The 18104-nt window shown below is 35.8% G+C and overlaps 2 protein-coding genes across 3 annotated transcripts; one reads left to right on the forward strand and one right to left on the reverse strand.

Annotated features, from left to right (window-relative positions):
- Positions 1-5250: 5250 nt before the first annotated feature.
- Positions 5251-11072, forward strand: LOC111383717 (light-inducible protein CPRF2-like). The gene is made up of 6 exons (XM_023007857.1): positions 5251-5856; positions 6121-6220; positions 8211-8418; positions 9871-9946; positions 10031-10156; positions 10492-11072. The coding sequence occupies exons 1-6, from the start codon at positions 5395-5397 to the stop codon at positions 10864-10866; spliced, it is 1347 nt and encodes a 448-aa protein (XP_022863625.1). The 5' UTR covers positions 5251-5394; the 3' UTR covers positions 10867-11072.
- Positions 11073-11632: 560 nt separating this feature from the next.
- On the reverse strand, positions 11633-17922 carry LOC111383724 (sec-independent protein translocase protein TATA, chloroplastic-like). 2 transcript variants are annotated; one of them, XM_023007874.1, is made up of 2 exons: positions 17484-17922; positions 11633-12014 (listed from the first exon to the last, which is right to left on the reverse strand). In XM_023007874.1, exons 1-2 carry the CDS (start codon positions 17799-17801, stop codon positions 11874-11876), a joined length of 459 nt encoding a protein of 152 aa, XP_022863642.1. In that variant the 5' UTR covers positions 17802-17922; the 3' UTR covers positions 11633-11873. The 2 variants fall into 2 exon arrangements, with proteins under 2 accessions (XP_022863642.1, XP_022863635.1); XM_023007867.1 differs by lacking the exon at positions 17484-17922 and adding an exon at positions 16440-16866.
- Between the last annotated feature and the right edge of the window lie 182 nt (positions 17923-18104).

Below are 18104 nucleotides of genomic sequence, written 5' to 3' on the forward strand. Positions count from 1 at the left end.
TGATAGACCCCCGATATAATTTATCGGGAACTAAATGTATAATTGATCAAATTTCAAACGCCTTAACATTTGATACACTTATCACATATAGAAATTTAGAGCAAATATTATGTGAAATGTATGAACTATATGCGAACCGAATGGGTACCAATATTAGTCGGGTACCATCTGCACCTGCTCCTTCCGCTGAAATTGAAGAAAAAGATGTGAAAATATTTAATTTATTTCAAGGCATTAATTCGTATAGATATGATTCATCAACAATGTGTTCATCTACTATCACTGCCATGTCGTCTACATCTGTATCTCATTCTCATCAAACATCTACGGGCTCAAGTCATAATGCATTGCCTGTTGAATTAATTGATTATTTTAACCAGAATATGCCAACAGATAAAATAATTAAAAAAAGTTCAGATGAAGTAATTGAATTCTGGCGAAAGTGTTGACGACGTTGGCTAGTTATATCTGCGATTGAAAAAGATCTGTTGACACCTCCGGTTAGCATAGTTGCTTCGGAGTCTACTTTTAGTGCAGATCAAAGAGTTTTGAGCGAGGTTAGGAGCCGACTAAAAGAAGATATTTTAGAAGTGTTAATGTGCGTCAAGAATTGACAGGACGCTCATTTTCGACCACAAGATAAATATGTCGAAATTGCATGTCGTCAAGTAAGTAATATTTGATTTAATTATATTAATGAAACTTTTCTTTTCTTATCGTTACTTTTAATTTTTTTTTAAAAATTGTACACGCTACAATAAATTATTCGTGTACAATTTTTAACTCCGCCTACTGAAAATTCAAGTAGCCGGTCCCAAGCCCGGATAAAGGAGGAGGGTTTATATTTTATCTATTTTAAAAAGAAAAATAAAAAAAATAAAGATTTCATTTTTATTTATTTCTATCTCTTTTAGTTAAAAAAAAAAAAATCTTTCCACCAATTTAGTTAAATTGTTGTTAGTTTAAATTGTTGTTAGTACTTAGTACTATTACTACTATATGTCTAAATTTAAATTTAATATTCTTTTCTCGAATAACGCTGTGCGTACCTTTGCATATAATTTTCGAAATAAATTCATTCTGACAATTGAAAGGGCATTCGATTACCCTTTCAATTTTTAGAAAAGATTTATTTCGAAGATTATATGTAAAGGGACGCGCATCGTTACTTGAAAAAATAATTTTTAATACTATTTTTAATTTTTTTTAAAACATTGTACACGAACAAACAAACAAACAAACAACACAATTTTTAACTCCGCATACTCTAAATTTAAGTAGCCGATCCCAAACACGGATAAAGGAGGAGGGATTAGGTTTTTTACCATTTTTGGAAGAGCCGAGCTCATGCTTTCACGGGCCGAACCCCCCATTGACACCCCTATGTACTAATCTCCGAAAGGGAAAATTCAAAGGTCAGGTGTTAACTTTGACACGATTCAATTTTCATGTGTTAAGTTTCAAAATGCAAAATTTAGATATTAGCTAATTAATTAAAAATATTTATTAATTAAATATAATAGGGTTACAATTGTACAATTAATGGTCAAATATATATAATTATTGGTCACAATTTATTTACTGGTCATATATTATCAAATTAATTGGTTACAGATTATTTCGAGGTCACAAATCAAAAAATTTATAAGTCACAGTTTATCTCATTGATTACAAATAAAAAAAAATAATAATTACAGGTCACAGTTTATCTATCGATCACAGATTTTCAAATTTGTTAGTCACAATTGTTTTTCAATCACAAGTTATCAAATTTTAAGGTCACAGATTAATATTTGGTCGCAGATAACGAAATAATTGGTTACATACCACCACCACCAACACTATCGCCACTGCCACTTGCGACCACCCTCACCTTGCTACCGTCGCCAGCACCACAACATTACCACCACCACCACCAACATCTCCACTTGTATCACCACACAAAAATCATCTCCAAATCCACCATCATTGCTAATACTTCTATCTGCACAACCAACGAAAGCCACTTAAAACCACTCCAAAATCACCCTAAACCACCACTACCACCACTACAAGTAGCATCAACACGACCACCATACCCCAAGCAAATTCACCACCATCATCGACATCTCACTACTGCAATGCCTCATCTAGGGACGACAATTCGACTCGTCGGCTCAAGTTGCCCGTGGTTCGCCCTGGAAAAAGCTCAAGCCGAGCCTGAGCCAGCCCACGAGCCTTTAAAAAAACCATCAGAAAAGCAACAAAATGAAAGGGAAAAAAAAGCAAAGAAAAAAGCAAGCCTGCCCGGCTTGGCTTGGAAAGGCCCGAGCCAAAAGCTTGATCGTGCCTATGCTCTAAAAAAAAGCTTGCACATTTTACCCGAGCCTCAAGTTTCGGCTCGCAAGCTTGCTCGTCTCGTTGACATCTCTAACCTCATCACTACTGCGACGACAACATGAAAACCACCTAAGTAGATCTGACCAGCACCGAATCGTGGTACAAATCACCGAACTGACAAAATTTTCAGATCGCCATACCACAAACCAAACACTCCGATCTCCTCTTCATTACAGCTGGTGGCGACGACACACAAACCCACCATCACTGAGCCTACCATTACAACTGCTGTAGTAACGATGAATAACCACCATCCTTGATTTGTGCAAAGCCGTACGCAGTAACTTCATCGTTGCCGCACTGCTTCTCCTTGCCTAAAAGTGTCTTCATCGGCAACGCTTTCCAACGGGCAACTGTAGTTCATGTGCAACGGAATCTTTGGTGGTATTTTGTGATAGAGAGATTGGAGATAATATAGAGAGAGAGAATGAAGAGGGTAGAGAGAGAAAAATATAGGGAAAATGATTAGGGTATGAAATAATTGGGTGAAGATATTTAACATTTAATTATTATATTGATATCTGATTTATGAATAATGAAACTTTAACTTTGATTTTTTGAATTGTGATCTTTAAACAACTAGTATTATATAAATTTCACTTTCTGAAATGCAACAATTTGATGTGATGTGAGAGGCAAAAAAGTAGGAACGAGTCTTGATTTCTTAGTATCTAGAGTTTTAGACAAATTACTACCCAAATTAAGGCTTTTAGGTTTTGCAAATTTTTTAGCCAAGTCTATAAAATTGTAAATTAAAAAATTGGTTCCATTAGGGTACCTGTGGTTCTGGTTCCCTTTTTTTTCATTTTTTCTTTTTTTGAACCGGAACGAAACCTTTGATTTCGGTTCTATTCGATTCAAAAGGTTCGATTCCGATTAAAATGTCGACACCTATTTAAAATTCTACAATTTCACATTATAATTAATTGGGCCGCACATGGACTAGATATTAACCCAGAATCAGTTTTTAAAGATTTTTCATCTCATTGTCTTTCCTTATACAAACATTTTGATTAATATTTTTTTTTTTAAAAAGGAAAAAGAAAAGAGAAAAAATGAAAGGTCCAGAGGTGTTAAATGACTCGAGTTGAGTCAATTGATCTGTCATTGACGAACTCAACTTGACATACAACACGATCCGGCTTTCTGAGTGAAATGTGGCTCGGCTCTTCACAAAGTTTTTACAAATTTCTCTTAATATATAAGCGTATTAACGATCTTTAAAATGGTGAGCCCAGCATTTTGTTGCATACATAATTATTTGTTGAAGAGCAATAGATTTCTCGAAAACTTATGAACGAAGATGAAGGCCCGTTCAGACAAATCTATATTTTTTAATTCTCTTAATGTAAATGAAGTATATATAATTGAAAGCAATAACGATGGTAGAGCATTATTCATAATTTGGAAACATTAATAAAAGTTGGACATATTTTATAGTAAAACATTAAAACTCATAGGTTAGAAATTAATGCCCATTTGATTCCATTTTTCTTAAAATACATTTTCCCCTCTCTTCTTTTTAACCACGCATTTTTCATTAAAATAATATTACACGTAAATCAAAAACTTTTTATCTACACATTTTTCATCAATCTACTATTCCAAAACTTATTTTTCCTTAAAAATGGATGTCAAACACCCTCTAAAAAATCAATCATTTACTTGGTCTCTCTAGTCAAGATTTCGTACTTGAGGTCGAGTAATATTTTAACTTGGGACATATTTTATTGGAATTTGATATATTTTTTTTTATCTTTGAAACACAGGTTAAAATAAAATAAAATTTGAAGCAAACATTGTGTTAGGTACTCTCGTTTGAATACTTTCTTTCTCCAAAATGTGGTTTTCGGCATTTGCATTTTTACCCTTCTTTATCACGAGTCAACGAGTACATTGTAGAGAAAAAAAGGTGAAATTAGGCCCCATTTGTTTCCTGTTTTCATGATAATAAGAATGAAAAATATGGTTGTTATGGGTCCCACATGAGAGATAAAAATTCAAATTTGATTTGATGTGATAGATAACGGTCATATTTTTTGAGAAAAAAATTAAAAACAAATGGGGAACTAAAAATACTCTAACGAATAGCATCCAATGAAAATCCAACTGCTATGAAATATTATGACGCAAAAGTCCAACACAAATATTTTGCCTCAAACTTTCATTAGGCATTGCCATGCTATTGATAATTATTTGGCAGCATCCAATATACATGCTATATGCAAGTATACGCTCTACTTGTTGAACACCAATTAACTATCATTTCAACGGAATCACTCGAATTTCATTTCGATTAAACTCTCGAATTATTAAAGCTTTTGAAATTTGGCTAAATTAATGTATTAGTTCACTGGTTAAGTTTAGACTAGATCGATATTAATCATCCACGGGGCTTCAATTTCGTTTAAATGTATTAAGAGTAAGTGTTTATGTTCAACGTAGACATTCCTTGATTATCTTTTCATAAATAAAAGGATAAAAAAATGTCCCCCCCCCACCCCTCGTCCCCTCCCTCGTTTTTTTTTTTTAATGATAGGAGAATCCGCAATCATTACCTTTCGGGTGCGCATTGGGTAAACTTTCGCATTGACGCAATAGCCTGCAAATTATTCCAACCATGTAAATCGCATTAGGCAAGCCCTATCCAACATACTCGATCGAGAAAGTGTTGGTAAGAAAAATCGAACTCGTGATCAAAAACCTCTCCGCTCACTTACTTCACTAACTCGATCATCTCATGAGAACTGTTATTGTCCTTTTAGTATGTACCACTTGCATAAATAGAATTAAAATAAAAGAAACTTCTAATAAATAAAGTAGCCTGAGCCGGCTTCTCTCTCCTCTACATTTTAAGAAAATTTAGACAAAATTTCAATGTCATTGGCAAATAATTCATGAAAATTTTGACCATTTTCTCCACCCCACAATTAAACCCAGTAAATTGCTGTACAAGGGATTTTTTTCTTCTTTTGACGAGTGCAAGGACTGAGAGAGAAGAAAACCCAGAGAGAGATGGATAGGGTGTTCTCAGTGGATGAGATGGCGGACCAGTTCTGGTCGCCACAGCCGCCGTCGAACCGACTGGATTTGCAAGAGAAGGATGATGAGGAGCAGTCGTCGTCCTCCGCTACTGCTGCCTCGTCCTCCTCATCGAAGGCGATGAAGATGAACCGGAGTCCATCAGAATGGGCATTTCAGCGTTTCCTACAGGAAGTTGCCGCACCTAATCATTCCTCAGCGTCATCGATGAATCTCCAAAACGCCGACGTTGTGGAGATCGAAGACAATATTCATCATTCTAAGCAAAATGAGTTTAATAATGGTAATTCTAATCAGCATCGGAGGATTGCGGCGGAAACGGCGGCAGTAGCTGGGGGCTCTTTACAGCCTGCTATTCCAGTGAATTCTGATGAGTACCAGGCCTTCCTTAAAAGCCGCCTCGAGTTGGCTTGTGCCGCCGTGGCGTTTACCAGGGTACTTCTTTTTATTTTTATTATTCAGTTATTCAATTTTCCATTTTCTTACAAAAAAAAAAAAAAAATGGAGCACTTTGGAGTTTCCTGTGTGATGTGTTGGATACTTTCTCTGCTTGTTTCTCTTGGAATTAATTTAAGCCGACCTTAGCATTTTGTACATCGTGCCTTATTAGTTGTACAATTTGCTTCTTATTTTTTTCACTTACAGTAACTTAAACATGTAAATGCAACTAATCTCTGCATTGTGAATCGATCTATGTAGGCAGCTAATGTAAAGGCTCAAGATTTAGGAGTTGCAACATCAGACGATGGGTCGCAGACCTCTAATTCATCGCAGCGGGGGCCTCAGGTTCCTCAAAAAGGTGAGCTTGCTGCAGTGTATTTAATTAAATTATTTCCTTACGAGGAAACGTATGTAAATTGATACATTTGATATGGTGATATATGAATGTACAAAAATGCTGTTGGCTGCATCATCAAACTAACTGGATCATTACATTATCGCATGTTTATACCGTTGGGTAGCCGTGGAGAGGTCAAAAAATTTCTCCTTTTAGTGAAGTTATATGTTATTGAAAAACGAGAAAGTAGAGAAGGGAACGTAACAGGCATCCAACCGCCACCAGCTGTCAAATATTTTATGTACTATCATAAATAGAGCTAATAATTGAGATTTGCTTGAATTGATTCTCATTGCTTTTCAAATTCATGGCTATTTTTCCTCTGCACATGTACTAATTGCATTAAATTTAATGTTGTCACCTTTAAACCTTGTCTCTTGTTAGGGTTTGGTAGCTGATTTTAATTTTCTCCCCTTCAAACACTTGCAATGTATTGATGTTATGTGGATTAGTAAGAGTTCTGTATAGAGCTGATGGCCAAGGATTAAATGGTCTTTTCATGAACAATGCTGATTTCATATAAACTTAGGTGCTTGTGATAGAGCTATATTTTAAATGCCTAAGTGTATTGATATTGCTAACGAGGCTACTGAGTTCGAATCCTTCGTGCTTAGTGTTTTTTTGGAGGGTAAAAAGGAGGAAATGTTAGTTTTTCTTATTAAGTTCTTGTTTATTCATTCTTGTAATAGACCATAATGTAACGCGACTGATGAAACCATTACTCAGCAGCTACCTATAAATCAAGAGCTAGCCTTAAGTCTCAAATAGGGCTCAAAGGAGCGATATTACTATTTGAATGAGACTTCATCCTTATTACATTGCTAAATATCCTTCGAAGTTCTTTACAAGACTTCATTTTATTTTTTTTATTTTTGCATTGGATATTACTATTTGAATGAGACTTATCCTTATTACATTAGTAAATATCCTTCGGAGTTCTTTACAAGATTTTTTTAATTAGGCAGATCTATTGTTGAATGATATATGCCACTAAAAGTTACACTGTATCAACTAAAAATGAGACTAGCTTATTCAAACTAAGAGCATAAACTGTAGACTTACATGGTTGAACCTAAGATCTAATGATATAAGCTTTGCTTTTAAAATTGGTCCAAAGCGTTTGTTGGAACCTCTATGTGGCGAAGTCCTTAGGTGCCGAAACCTATTACACTCTAGTAACTATATGAACATTGTCTCATTGTTGTTACAATGTGAATCACATACCAGAATTGTTAATTCAGACTTTGGCTTTTCTCTACTCCAAGGTTGATTTTTCTGCCCTCTCTCTCTTCTTCTTCTTCTTTTTTCCTTTTTCCTTTTTTTTTTTTTTAAACTACAACAAAAATGCTCTTGGTGTATTTGCCAAAACCTTTATGTTGGTTTCTCTTAGTCCATTTCAAGGCATCACCTTATCCGTCTTCGGGTTCTTTTTTATATTTGATGAACACATTTGAGATTATTTTAAAATTTACGCTTCAAAGTTGGATATTAAATCCTGTTTATACAGGACCTTCAAGTTTGTACTGGCTCATAATGATGATGTATGTTGTAAACTTAGCTGACAACTAACCAACTTTACAACTCACATTTTTACCATCCCCTGATATGCAATGTTGACAACTGAAGTCTTTGACTTCTTCATTTCTTCTTATCTACTAATGATCATCTTTCAATTTATGCGTTCAGGCTTAATATTAGAATGTGAAGTCATCTAGAAATCTGTGATTGAAACACTTTCCTATTGGATACATCTTTACTTTTGAGAAGTATTAGAAATATAATAAACCAGTATAAGCTCCATGAGACCATGTTTTTTTTTTTTTTTAAGCATCAAGTGCCGAGGAATTAATCACAAGGCATAAATGACTATGGTTTGGTGTAGAAAATACTGTCAAGGTTAAAAACTGTTTCTAACATTGTTTCTTATTTGAGTCTTGTACCTCTATAACAGTTGGGCGGGGTTCATCAAAAGGCAAAGATAAGGACTCTAGTGCACCAATTGGTGTACCTTCCCTCCCTGCAATGCCAAGAAAATCTGTGACCCAGGTGAAGTCAACAACTAGTGGATCATCTGGGGACCAGTCAGATGATGATGAGGCTGAGGGAGATGCAGAAACAACTGAGAATATGGACCCTACAGATGCAAAACGCATGAGAAGGTAGTAACAGCTTAACCTTTATTTGGCCGTCATATTAGATGAGTACAATATAAGAGAATTGCTAAAGCAATTTGTATGAAAAATCTACACTTTGAGAGCTTGATAATAAAATCTTACTAGTCTCCTCTCTGAAGGATCCTTCTTCAAAAGGGACTCTCTCTTTTTTGCGTGGTTGTATGTCTGTGTGTCTTGCTTCACCAATCCAGTAATGAATTATAAATCTAATAATAGTGGGGACGTGAGGAGAATGTTGTCAACGGTGGTTCACGGAAGGTTCCTAATGCTGCCTTTGCAGCCAACAGTTGAGGAAGCTCCAAGGCAACCAACTCTTTAGTAAAGTAAATGTGAAATTATATGGATATCACACAGATCAGAGAAATTCAGTTGGCTAGACATGGATTATATCAACAGATCTGAGATTCTACGTAAGATATATATTATCACCTCAGATTCTAATTCAGCTGGCAGAGAAGAAATGGTGGTATAGGGAGAAAATTGAAAAAACTATATATTTTGTTTTTATTTTAATTCTGGCTCATATAGTAAGTAATTCATTAATTTGAACTCCATCTTTCTTCTTTTTGTGTGTGTTGTGTGGTCTGTGGTTGGAGGTTGGCATGTCCAAATTTGCTGAAAGACACTTATTTGACCTGTTAATTCTAAGTGTGGTGACATAATTCACTTGAATATCCTTTCTGTATTATGTAAGTTTCTCCTAATGCAGACTGGCCGAATTAACAATTTTAAGTGATCTCTTTCTCTGATGTATAAGAAATTTTTAGAACATGCCACTCGGCCAATTGTTACTCAAGAACATATAGCCAATCTATATTTTGAAATTGTTACATTTACTTCTTAATAAGAATGGAAAGATTTACAAGAATTAAGATCAACATCAGATCAAAAGAGCCAGTGCTATACATCCTATCATATGATTTAGAAATTGTAATAATATGTGGGGGGGAAAATGCATCAATGGAGAAAAATGTATGTCGCTAGAATACTCGTAACCTATTGCTTAAGAGTACAAATATTTAATAATGTCCAAAGTTCTTGTTCGAAATATTTCATATCTTGAGAGATGCGAATTAGATCATGCATACTTGTGTCAAATTTTTCTTTTCTTTTTCAACCATGGGAAGGCTGCTTTTCTTTTTAATAAAACTCATTAATTATGTTCGATATTCTATACTAAATAATGATCTTAAATAATGAGAATAAAAGCATGTGTACCATTGAACAATAAATTGACAAATAGACTGGCTTCAATAATTATTAACCAAAAATTAGTTTACCTTGTTATCTATGTTTTAAAATATGATGTAATCATTTGTTTTCCATTTTACAATGTGATCGTTTCCTATTAGTTTTTGTGATGATGTGCGTAGAATGTGGCATATACTAGTTTCAAACCATGTTCAGTCCTCTTATAGTGCAATTATTTGTTTTCAGAATGCTCTCAAACAGAGAATCTGCTAGGCGCTCGAGAAGAAGAAAGCAAGCCCATTTGACGGAGCTCGAAACACAGGTATATGCTCTACTCTCATCAGTCATCACCTTCATCTACGTTTTGGCTATCCTCTTGTCATTTCTTGCTCGTGCTACTTCCTAGGTATCTCAACTAAACATGGAGAACTCTTCTTTATTAAAGCGCCTCTCTCACATAAATCAGAAGTATAGTGAAGCTGCTGTTGACAATAGAGTTCTGAAAGCTGATGTTGAGACATTGAGAGCAAAGGTGAGTAAAACAAGTATGTGCCATTTTATTCTTACAAATCATTTTTGGGTAGTTCAAAAGGAGCGTTTAAATTAGAAAAACCATTGCATTTCCTCAAGAAAGAGAAATAATAATAGAAAAAATTTAGTATCATCTCACTGGTGCTTAATGGGTAGGAAAAATGATGCTCTTATCTGTTCTTTTTATATCAGATTCAGGTCCATATCCATGGGTTCCAATGCACGTTATTTCCCTGTAGATTGTTATATCATTTTATTGTATGACTTGTGTTTGCAGATCTGTATTACTTGAGTCCAGTATCCAAGTCTAATAGGTAATCTCGCTTTCCTTAACAGGTGAAAATGGCAGAAGAGACTGTTAAAAGGGTTACCGGATTGAACCCTCTGCTCCAAGCCATGTCTGAAATATCCACTATGGGTATGCCATCCTTTGGTGCTAGTTCTGATACATTAGCAGATGCTGCTGTACCAGTACAAGATGTCTCAAGACAGCCTTACTATCAACCTCCTCCTAATAACCACCTGTCGACGAATGATCCTAGGGTTCAAAACAGTCTGGTAGATATTCCTCCGGTGGATAACATAGAGCACAATTCTGCAACAGAAGAAGTGAGGGGGAACGAGGTGGGAAGAACGGTTTCCGCGCAGCAGCGAGTGGCTAGCTTGGAACATCTGCAGAAGCGAATCCGTGGTGGACCAGGAAAACAGTAAGTGTATGTTGAAGATCTTGACAAAAAGGCCTTCACCAACTTCTATTGGTTTATATGTAGAAATTCCTTATTTGTGTCTTGATGCTTTAAGGAAAAGATTTGTAACCTAATTTGTTGGTCTTAACTTGAATGATATGTCAAATATTGAACAGGAAGTATATCCTTAAATGCATTTGAATGGTTAAAACTAAGGTACTCTTGCCCACATATTTATACCAAATAAGGTAGAGCCTTTTTCAGGTTTTAATACTCAAGGTTTGTCTGGTAGGTTAGTTTTCATTTTTGCTTTTTATTTTTAATATGATTGCATTGTGTTTGAAACTTTGTGAATGTTAAATTAAGTTCCCACTAAATTTGGGTCCCTAGATTTGAAGAATTGACAAATGTTAGCATAAATAGTGATTTTGATTGCAGAATTTTTTTTTTTCTTTGGTCTTGCTCAAATCCATTTGGCATTTGTGGTGACATTTTGTAGAGCACTCTCTTTTCGTCATTCATCATTCGGTCATGTAGTGTGGAAAATATTACTATACGCTATTATACATACTTGGTTTCTATTTTGTAAAATTCATGTATCCTAAAGTTCATTTTTAATCACATCCACAATTTTTTAATCAAATATTTCAACTTTTATTAAAATCTATTAAAAATCTTGTTTTTATTGTCCGAATTGAACGCTTGAGAAAAGGAGAAAATCTGATTCAAGGGATAATAAAGAATCTCAAGGAGCTAGCCAAGGATTGATGAGGAAAAAGAGCAACTCACAATTCATCAACTTCGTGATAACTTTTGCGTTCAATGATTCATTATGCCTACGTTTATCAAAGATCCACCAATGACAAAATATCCAAAAATATATCAAAAAGCGAGCAAACTTTCTAATCCATTTTCTGATGGAACTGAACCAAGAACATCAATAACAATAATTTGGACACAGTATCAAAATGGAGGACTCGAACACGCGAAAAAAGTTGCAGCTATAACAAGTTCTGATTACATTAGCATGTCTCAAACTTGAGAGCTCTCCTTTGTGCTCGGGACTTTAGCCTCTTGTTTCTCCTCTTCACTGACTGTAGTAATCTTCTCAGCAGGAAGCTCCTCCGAAGATTCAGTATCCTTCTTCAGTTCCGACTCTAATTCTTTTGCAGCCTACAACAGAAATGTGTCAATACCTGTAGTGTTTTATTTCTGTTTATATTCTATGTGCATTGAGTTTAAAAAAAATAAAAATAAAAAGTTCATAACTTTTCAGTCTTTTCTTGAATATATCGAAGGAAAACTGAGAACCTTGTTGAATGGTAAATATAAAATCTGCTTAGTTTAGATGATTTTATAGGAAGAAATGAGTTATATACTCTATGCATATAGAGGACATACACATATACAGAAGTAACCGAGTTCTTAATCACTTAAAGCTCAAAAATTGAGTTTGTAGCCCGTTCTCTTTGTGATTTGCGGAGATATGAACAGAGGAATCACAATTTAGAGCAATCAACAGAAGCATACATATGTACCATGTCAGTAATTTTTACGTGTTACACTTCACATCACTTCCTCTAGTCCATCATCCCATTTCATAAATTCTTGGATCAGAAAATAAGAACCAAACATAACCCCATGTAATTTCTTGGATTGAGAAACAAAAAGAAACAAGAAAAACCCCCACACAATTAACGTAAGCTTGGTAGCACTGAAACTTCTGAAAGGTTAGCATTATCAGACATGTTTTGAAAACCAAAACTCCTTAGAAACTTTGAGAAATGTTTTAGAAACTTCGAGAAAACTTCCTATGTTTTTTTCTCTTTTAATTTAATAGATTCAGAAACTCTTGCTAAAATCAAAGAGAAACTTAAGGAACTATAGCAAACTCAGGAAACTTTGTAAAGCTAAAACTTCATAACATTCCTGGCCAGGTGCCAACGAGGAGGAAAAACAACGCTCGTGAGATTCCAATGGAAGAAGTATTGCTACAAGATGAGAACTGGGGTTTATGCTGCCAAGTCTAGTCTTCAACAGCGCAACTGGCTGCTATGCAGCAAGCAACAACTGTGACAGAAATCATGGCAGGGGGTTGCGCAATGGGCGGGAGATGACAGAGACGGGGCAGAAATCAGGTTTCTAGGTGGACATTCCTGAATTTCACAGCGGACATGAACCCGAAGTATTCTTGGATTGGATCAATACGGTTGAGGAGATGTTGGATTTTGGGGAGGTTCCAGATTGCAGGCGTGTCCCTTGTCATCACCCAATTTCATGGCCAAGCAGCAGCCTGGTGGCAACAAGAGGCTGTGCGATCAGATTGGGGAAGACGAAGGCTGCATCATTGGAAAAATTAAAAGAAACACATGCATGCAGCCTTCTTACCTACAGCTGTAAGCAAATGATGTACGGAAGCCTACAGAATTTGCAACAAGGGGCATGTTCGGTGGAAGTGTACATGTCGGAGTTTTTATCTGAATTGGAAGACCAAATGATTCCAGATACAATGTTGGTTTGTGCATTTCTTTCCAACACAGCTTGAATTTATTTTAACCACTGTAATTAATGAAGGCTCACTGATGAACCATTCAATTGGAAAGACAGATGACAAAGGATGGGGAGCTAACATTTGGTTCTAGCACAGCAACAGTAGTTAGCAGCCACCACCCTTGGCTCTGAATGACTCAACACGAGAGGCAGCATCACTTTATTGTGGTGCTATTGTTGTAACATAAAAATAAAGTTGTAATCTTTCAATATTTAAACCATTTAATTTTCTGTTTTTTGATTTAATAATCAGTTTTAACACAAATTAAAAAACATCATAAATCATATTCTAACTTACATTTTAATAGTTTAATTGTTAGGGTTGATATTCACCTATAAAATGTGATTATATCTCATTGAAAAATAGAACTAGAATACAACAACTTGAAGTATTATTTTCTTTACAATTTTATATCATATTATTTTGACAACTCGATGAGAGACTCGTTCATTTATCTCCCTATGATCGTGTACATAGAAAAAGAGCCAGCTGTGAGTAATATGGATTTTATCTTGAAGCCATGTAGTGCCAAAAGGGGAGACCAAGCAACTTTGGGACAATGTCCTTGACGTGAATGCCTAAGGCTTGTATTTCTAACTATTCTCTTCTTATCGTTGAATTATAATGTTTATATTATTATGTTTATGCAATTATTGAATTATGTTATTTATATTTATTAGTTGATATGTTTATCTATACACAAATCACCCATTTTTTCCAACAGCTATTGCATCAGGAAGAACAGCAACGCTTCACGCTTCCTTAGAGGCAGCACAAACTGGATCTCTATTAGCTGGACACACACAATCTGGTGGACTACCATTTGGGCACAGTTGAGGTGTACGGTGTTTCGACTGTGGGGATTTGGGCCAGCAACAATCTAAAAAGAGTATTAATTGACAATTTTCAGGAAGAGGGGTAAGATGAATAAAAGAATTAGTGCAAGGTGAAACAGGTCATTTATTGGTGGTCCAGCGAGTATACTTGACAACTGGAGATAATGATGACAATGGTTGGCAACTATATTATCTTTTTCAGCAAGGAAGCTACTCTACTACCAAATACCAAGTTACATTAAAACATTGGAGATCTTCATCGTTACCATACACGGGAAGTTTACTGTTGGACAATGGCATTAGCTAAGATTTGATTATGAATCTTTTTCCAGCAGGGGAATGGTGCAGTTGAGTTGGCACTATAAAATATGGCTGACAATCGTGTGCACAATTATGAGATCAGATCACATTCCTAAATATTGTTGGCTGTTCTTTCCTTGTTTTCTTTTGCTTTTCTGTTGAACCCATTAATTGTATTTCCCTTGTGTAGGTGTGCTAGTTAACTTATTTAACTAGATAATTATATGGTGTAATTATATATGGTTGTAATTACTAATTAGACAAGAATTTCATCTCTTTAATCCTAAATATTTATGGAAAGAGGTTATTAATCAAGGAAAATTAGCAGTGAAGGTATAATGAGTGATTCAGAATGCACACAAAGAAACATCCTTTACTTTGGGGGAAAAGAATATTCGTTTCAAAACAGGTAACCTACTCTGGCCTTATTGGGAGTCAATATACATCTCTTTGCAGACTTGGCATCATTCAAGTCAATTAGAAATAATTGCTTCAAACTTTTGGTGTTTTGAAGATGATACCCGCGGTGCTTGAAATACTAGATTACCAAGATTTTCTTTTTGGACGAAATTATTATGTTCTTGACTGAAAATCTCTCTATTGCATCAGATTTGTACGTTGGGAGGTGAGTAGGCCTGTGGAAAAGGCAGATTGGATGGAGGGTCATGCACTTGAGTCCCCAACTTTACGATGAATAGTACCAACCGAAAGGACATATTTGCTAGGAAAACAGAACACTTAACTTTGTATAGATATGGTTGGAGACTTGGAGCTTTAATGCACTTATGTCAGAAGTGCTTTCAAAAGATTCACATCCAGGTAATGCTAATCAAGCAAAATTTTGCCCAAGCAAGGACACATGACAACGCATTAGATGCCACCAAAAAAGGAGGTCTTACTTGTCATTTGTTTGTTGGCATATGCCAAATTTATCCAGCTCCGTATTTTCTTTTCAAGATCATTCGAAATTTAAAAAATCACTAGAATTGCATGGTGCAGCTTCTGGCAAAGTGTAAAGCATCCCAAGTTAAAAAGAAGTCTGATTAACATTTATGTTGCTTTGTGCAGTCTAAAAATTCACATCTTAGTCCCATATTATTCTCTGTCTACAAGTTTGACCCTACCCTAAAATCAGTTTATGAAAGGTCCTTAAAGAATGTTTGGATTGTCGGGGACGATCTTTGTATCTTTTATGGAGTGAGTTCACAAGCTATTGCTGGAGCTGTAACACCGCCACAGCTTATACAGAAAACAGCAAAGCCATGAGAAATCATAGTGCTAGAAATGTAAGAAGACATTGGTTTTGGGCGCAGGCAACAATCGAAGATTCTAGTTCTTGCGTTTATTCTTTAGTGTGATCTTCCAAGGAACAGAAAAAGGTTAGCAGTCAGGCTGCGGGCAGAAGAAATACCCTTCCCTTGATTAGAATGAACTTGCACAAAAAGGAAGGAAAGCAGAAAAAAAGTAAATAGTGCATCAAGAAGTAAAGTTTTGGCAATCCAATGATCAGCAATGGAAGCTCAGATAGAAGCAATTCACACGAACAAAATCCACTCTGATAATTTAATTGAAAATTGGTAACTTCTCAGAAATAAACCTAACTTTTTTTTTTCATAAATATATTTCCCGTAAAGATTATCTCTTTTCCGTTTTCCATGATTTCCTTTAACAGATACCACACCAAATTCTAGAATGTTGAAACAGGGAAAAGAATTCTCATATTTTTACCCAATTAGTATTAGGAAATCCTACCAGTATTCTTTCAAAAACGACTCAAACGACACGGTCAATATCCAAAATAGGCGAACTACGACACGAAACAAGATAATATCACAAAGTCAAATCATAAGTATATTTATAAATAAAAGCAAGAAAGCTAAACGATGAGCTTAATAGAAACACAGAAGGAACCTGTTGGAAGCTCTTAACAGTCTTGCCAATACTCCGGCCAACTTCTGGCAACTTCTTGGGCCCGAAAACCAGCGCAACGACGCCGGCAATTACCACCAGCTCCGGCACTCCGAGCCCAAAAAGACAGTTACACGATAGCCCTCTTTTCCCACTCGTACGGGCTCTTCTGGGCCGATCCAAAACCAGGCGAAGACCGGCCTGGTTAGAGATATGATCACCAAAGAACACTGAGCTGGATGAAGAGAACACAGTGGTAAATCTCGTAGTAGGTGTATGGTTTAGTTTTGAAGCAACTGCGGCAGTTGAAATGGTCGTCATTTCAGCCAAAAACCTTCTGCGTTAGATTTGATGGGTTTTTGCAAAATTGATATCAGAAAATGTAATTCGCGCAAGAACTTGGTTGGTAGTGAGTCAGTAGTTGGAGTAATCGACTGATTTTCTAAGCTCTCACACCGGTACAGATAAACGGGTCGGATCTAAGGCCCAAATTCAAAGTTAGGATCCTAATATCCAATCATATTATTCAGCCGGGCAGAAGAAATACCCTTCCCTTGATTAGAATGAACTTGCACAAAAAGGAAGGAAAGCAGAAAAAAAGTAAATAGTGCATCAAGAAGTAAAGTTTTGGCAATCCAATGATCAGCAATGGAAGCTCAGATAGAAGCAATTCACACGAACAAAATCCACTCTGATAATTTAATTGAAAATTGGTAACTTCTCAGAAATAAACCTAACTTTTTTTTTTCATAAATATATTTCCCGTAAAGATTATCTCTTTTCCGTTTTCCATGATTTCCTTTAACAGATACCACACCAAATTCTAGAATGTTGAAACAGGGAAAAGAATTCTCATATTTTTACCCAATTAGTATTAGGAAATCCTACCAGTATTCTTTCAAAAACGACTCAAACGACACGGTCAATATCCAAAATAGGCGAACTACGACACGAAACAAGATAATATCACAAAGTCAAATCATAAGTATATTTATAAATAAAAGCAAGAAAGCTAAACGATGAGCTTAATAGAAACACAGAAGGAACCTGTTGGAAGCTCTTAACAGTCTTGCCAATACTCCGGCCAACTTCTGGCAACTTCTTGGGCCCGAAAACCAGCGCAACGACGCCGGCAATTACCACCAGCTCCGGCACTCCGAGCCCAAAAAGACAGTTACACGATAGCCCTCTTTTCCCACTCGTACGGGCTCTTCTGGGCCGATCCAAAACCAGGCGAAGACCGGCCTGGTTAGAGATATGATCACCAAAGAACAGTGAGCTGGATGAAGAGAACACAGTGGTAAATCTCGTAGTAGGTGTATGGTTTAGTTTTGAAGCAACTGCGGCAGTTGAAATGGTCGTCATTTCAGCCAAAAACCTTCTGCGTTAGATTTGATGGGTTTTTGCAAAATTGATATCAGAAAATGTAATTCGCGCAAGAACTTGGTTGGTAGTGAGTCAGTAGTTGGAGTAATCGACTGATTTTCTAAGCTCTCACACCGGTACAGATAAACGGGTCGGATCTAAGGCCCAAATTCAAAGTTAGGATCCTAATATCCAATCATATTATTCGGCTTCTCTAGCGCTTCTTAGGTACATGGTATTTGATGTTTGGGTAATTAGTACAAAACGTTTTTACTTTTCATAATTTTTATGAAAAACGTTCAT

Source organism: Olea europaea, chromosome 3 (genome assembly GCF_002742605.1).
Source record: "Olea europaea var. sylvestris chromosome 3, O_europaea_v1, whole genome shotgun sequence".
Classification (NCBI taxonomy): domain Eukaryota; kingdom Viridiplantae; phylum Streptophyta; class Magnoliopsida; order Lamiales; family Oleaceae; genus Olea; species Olea europaea.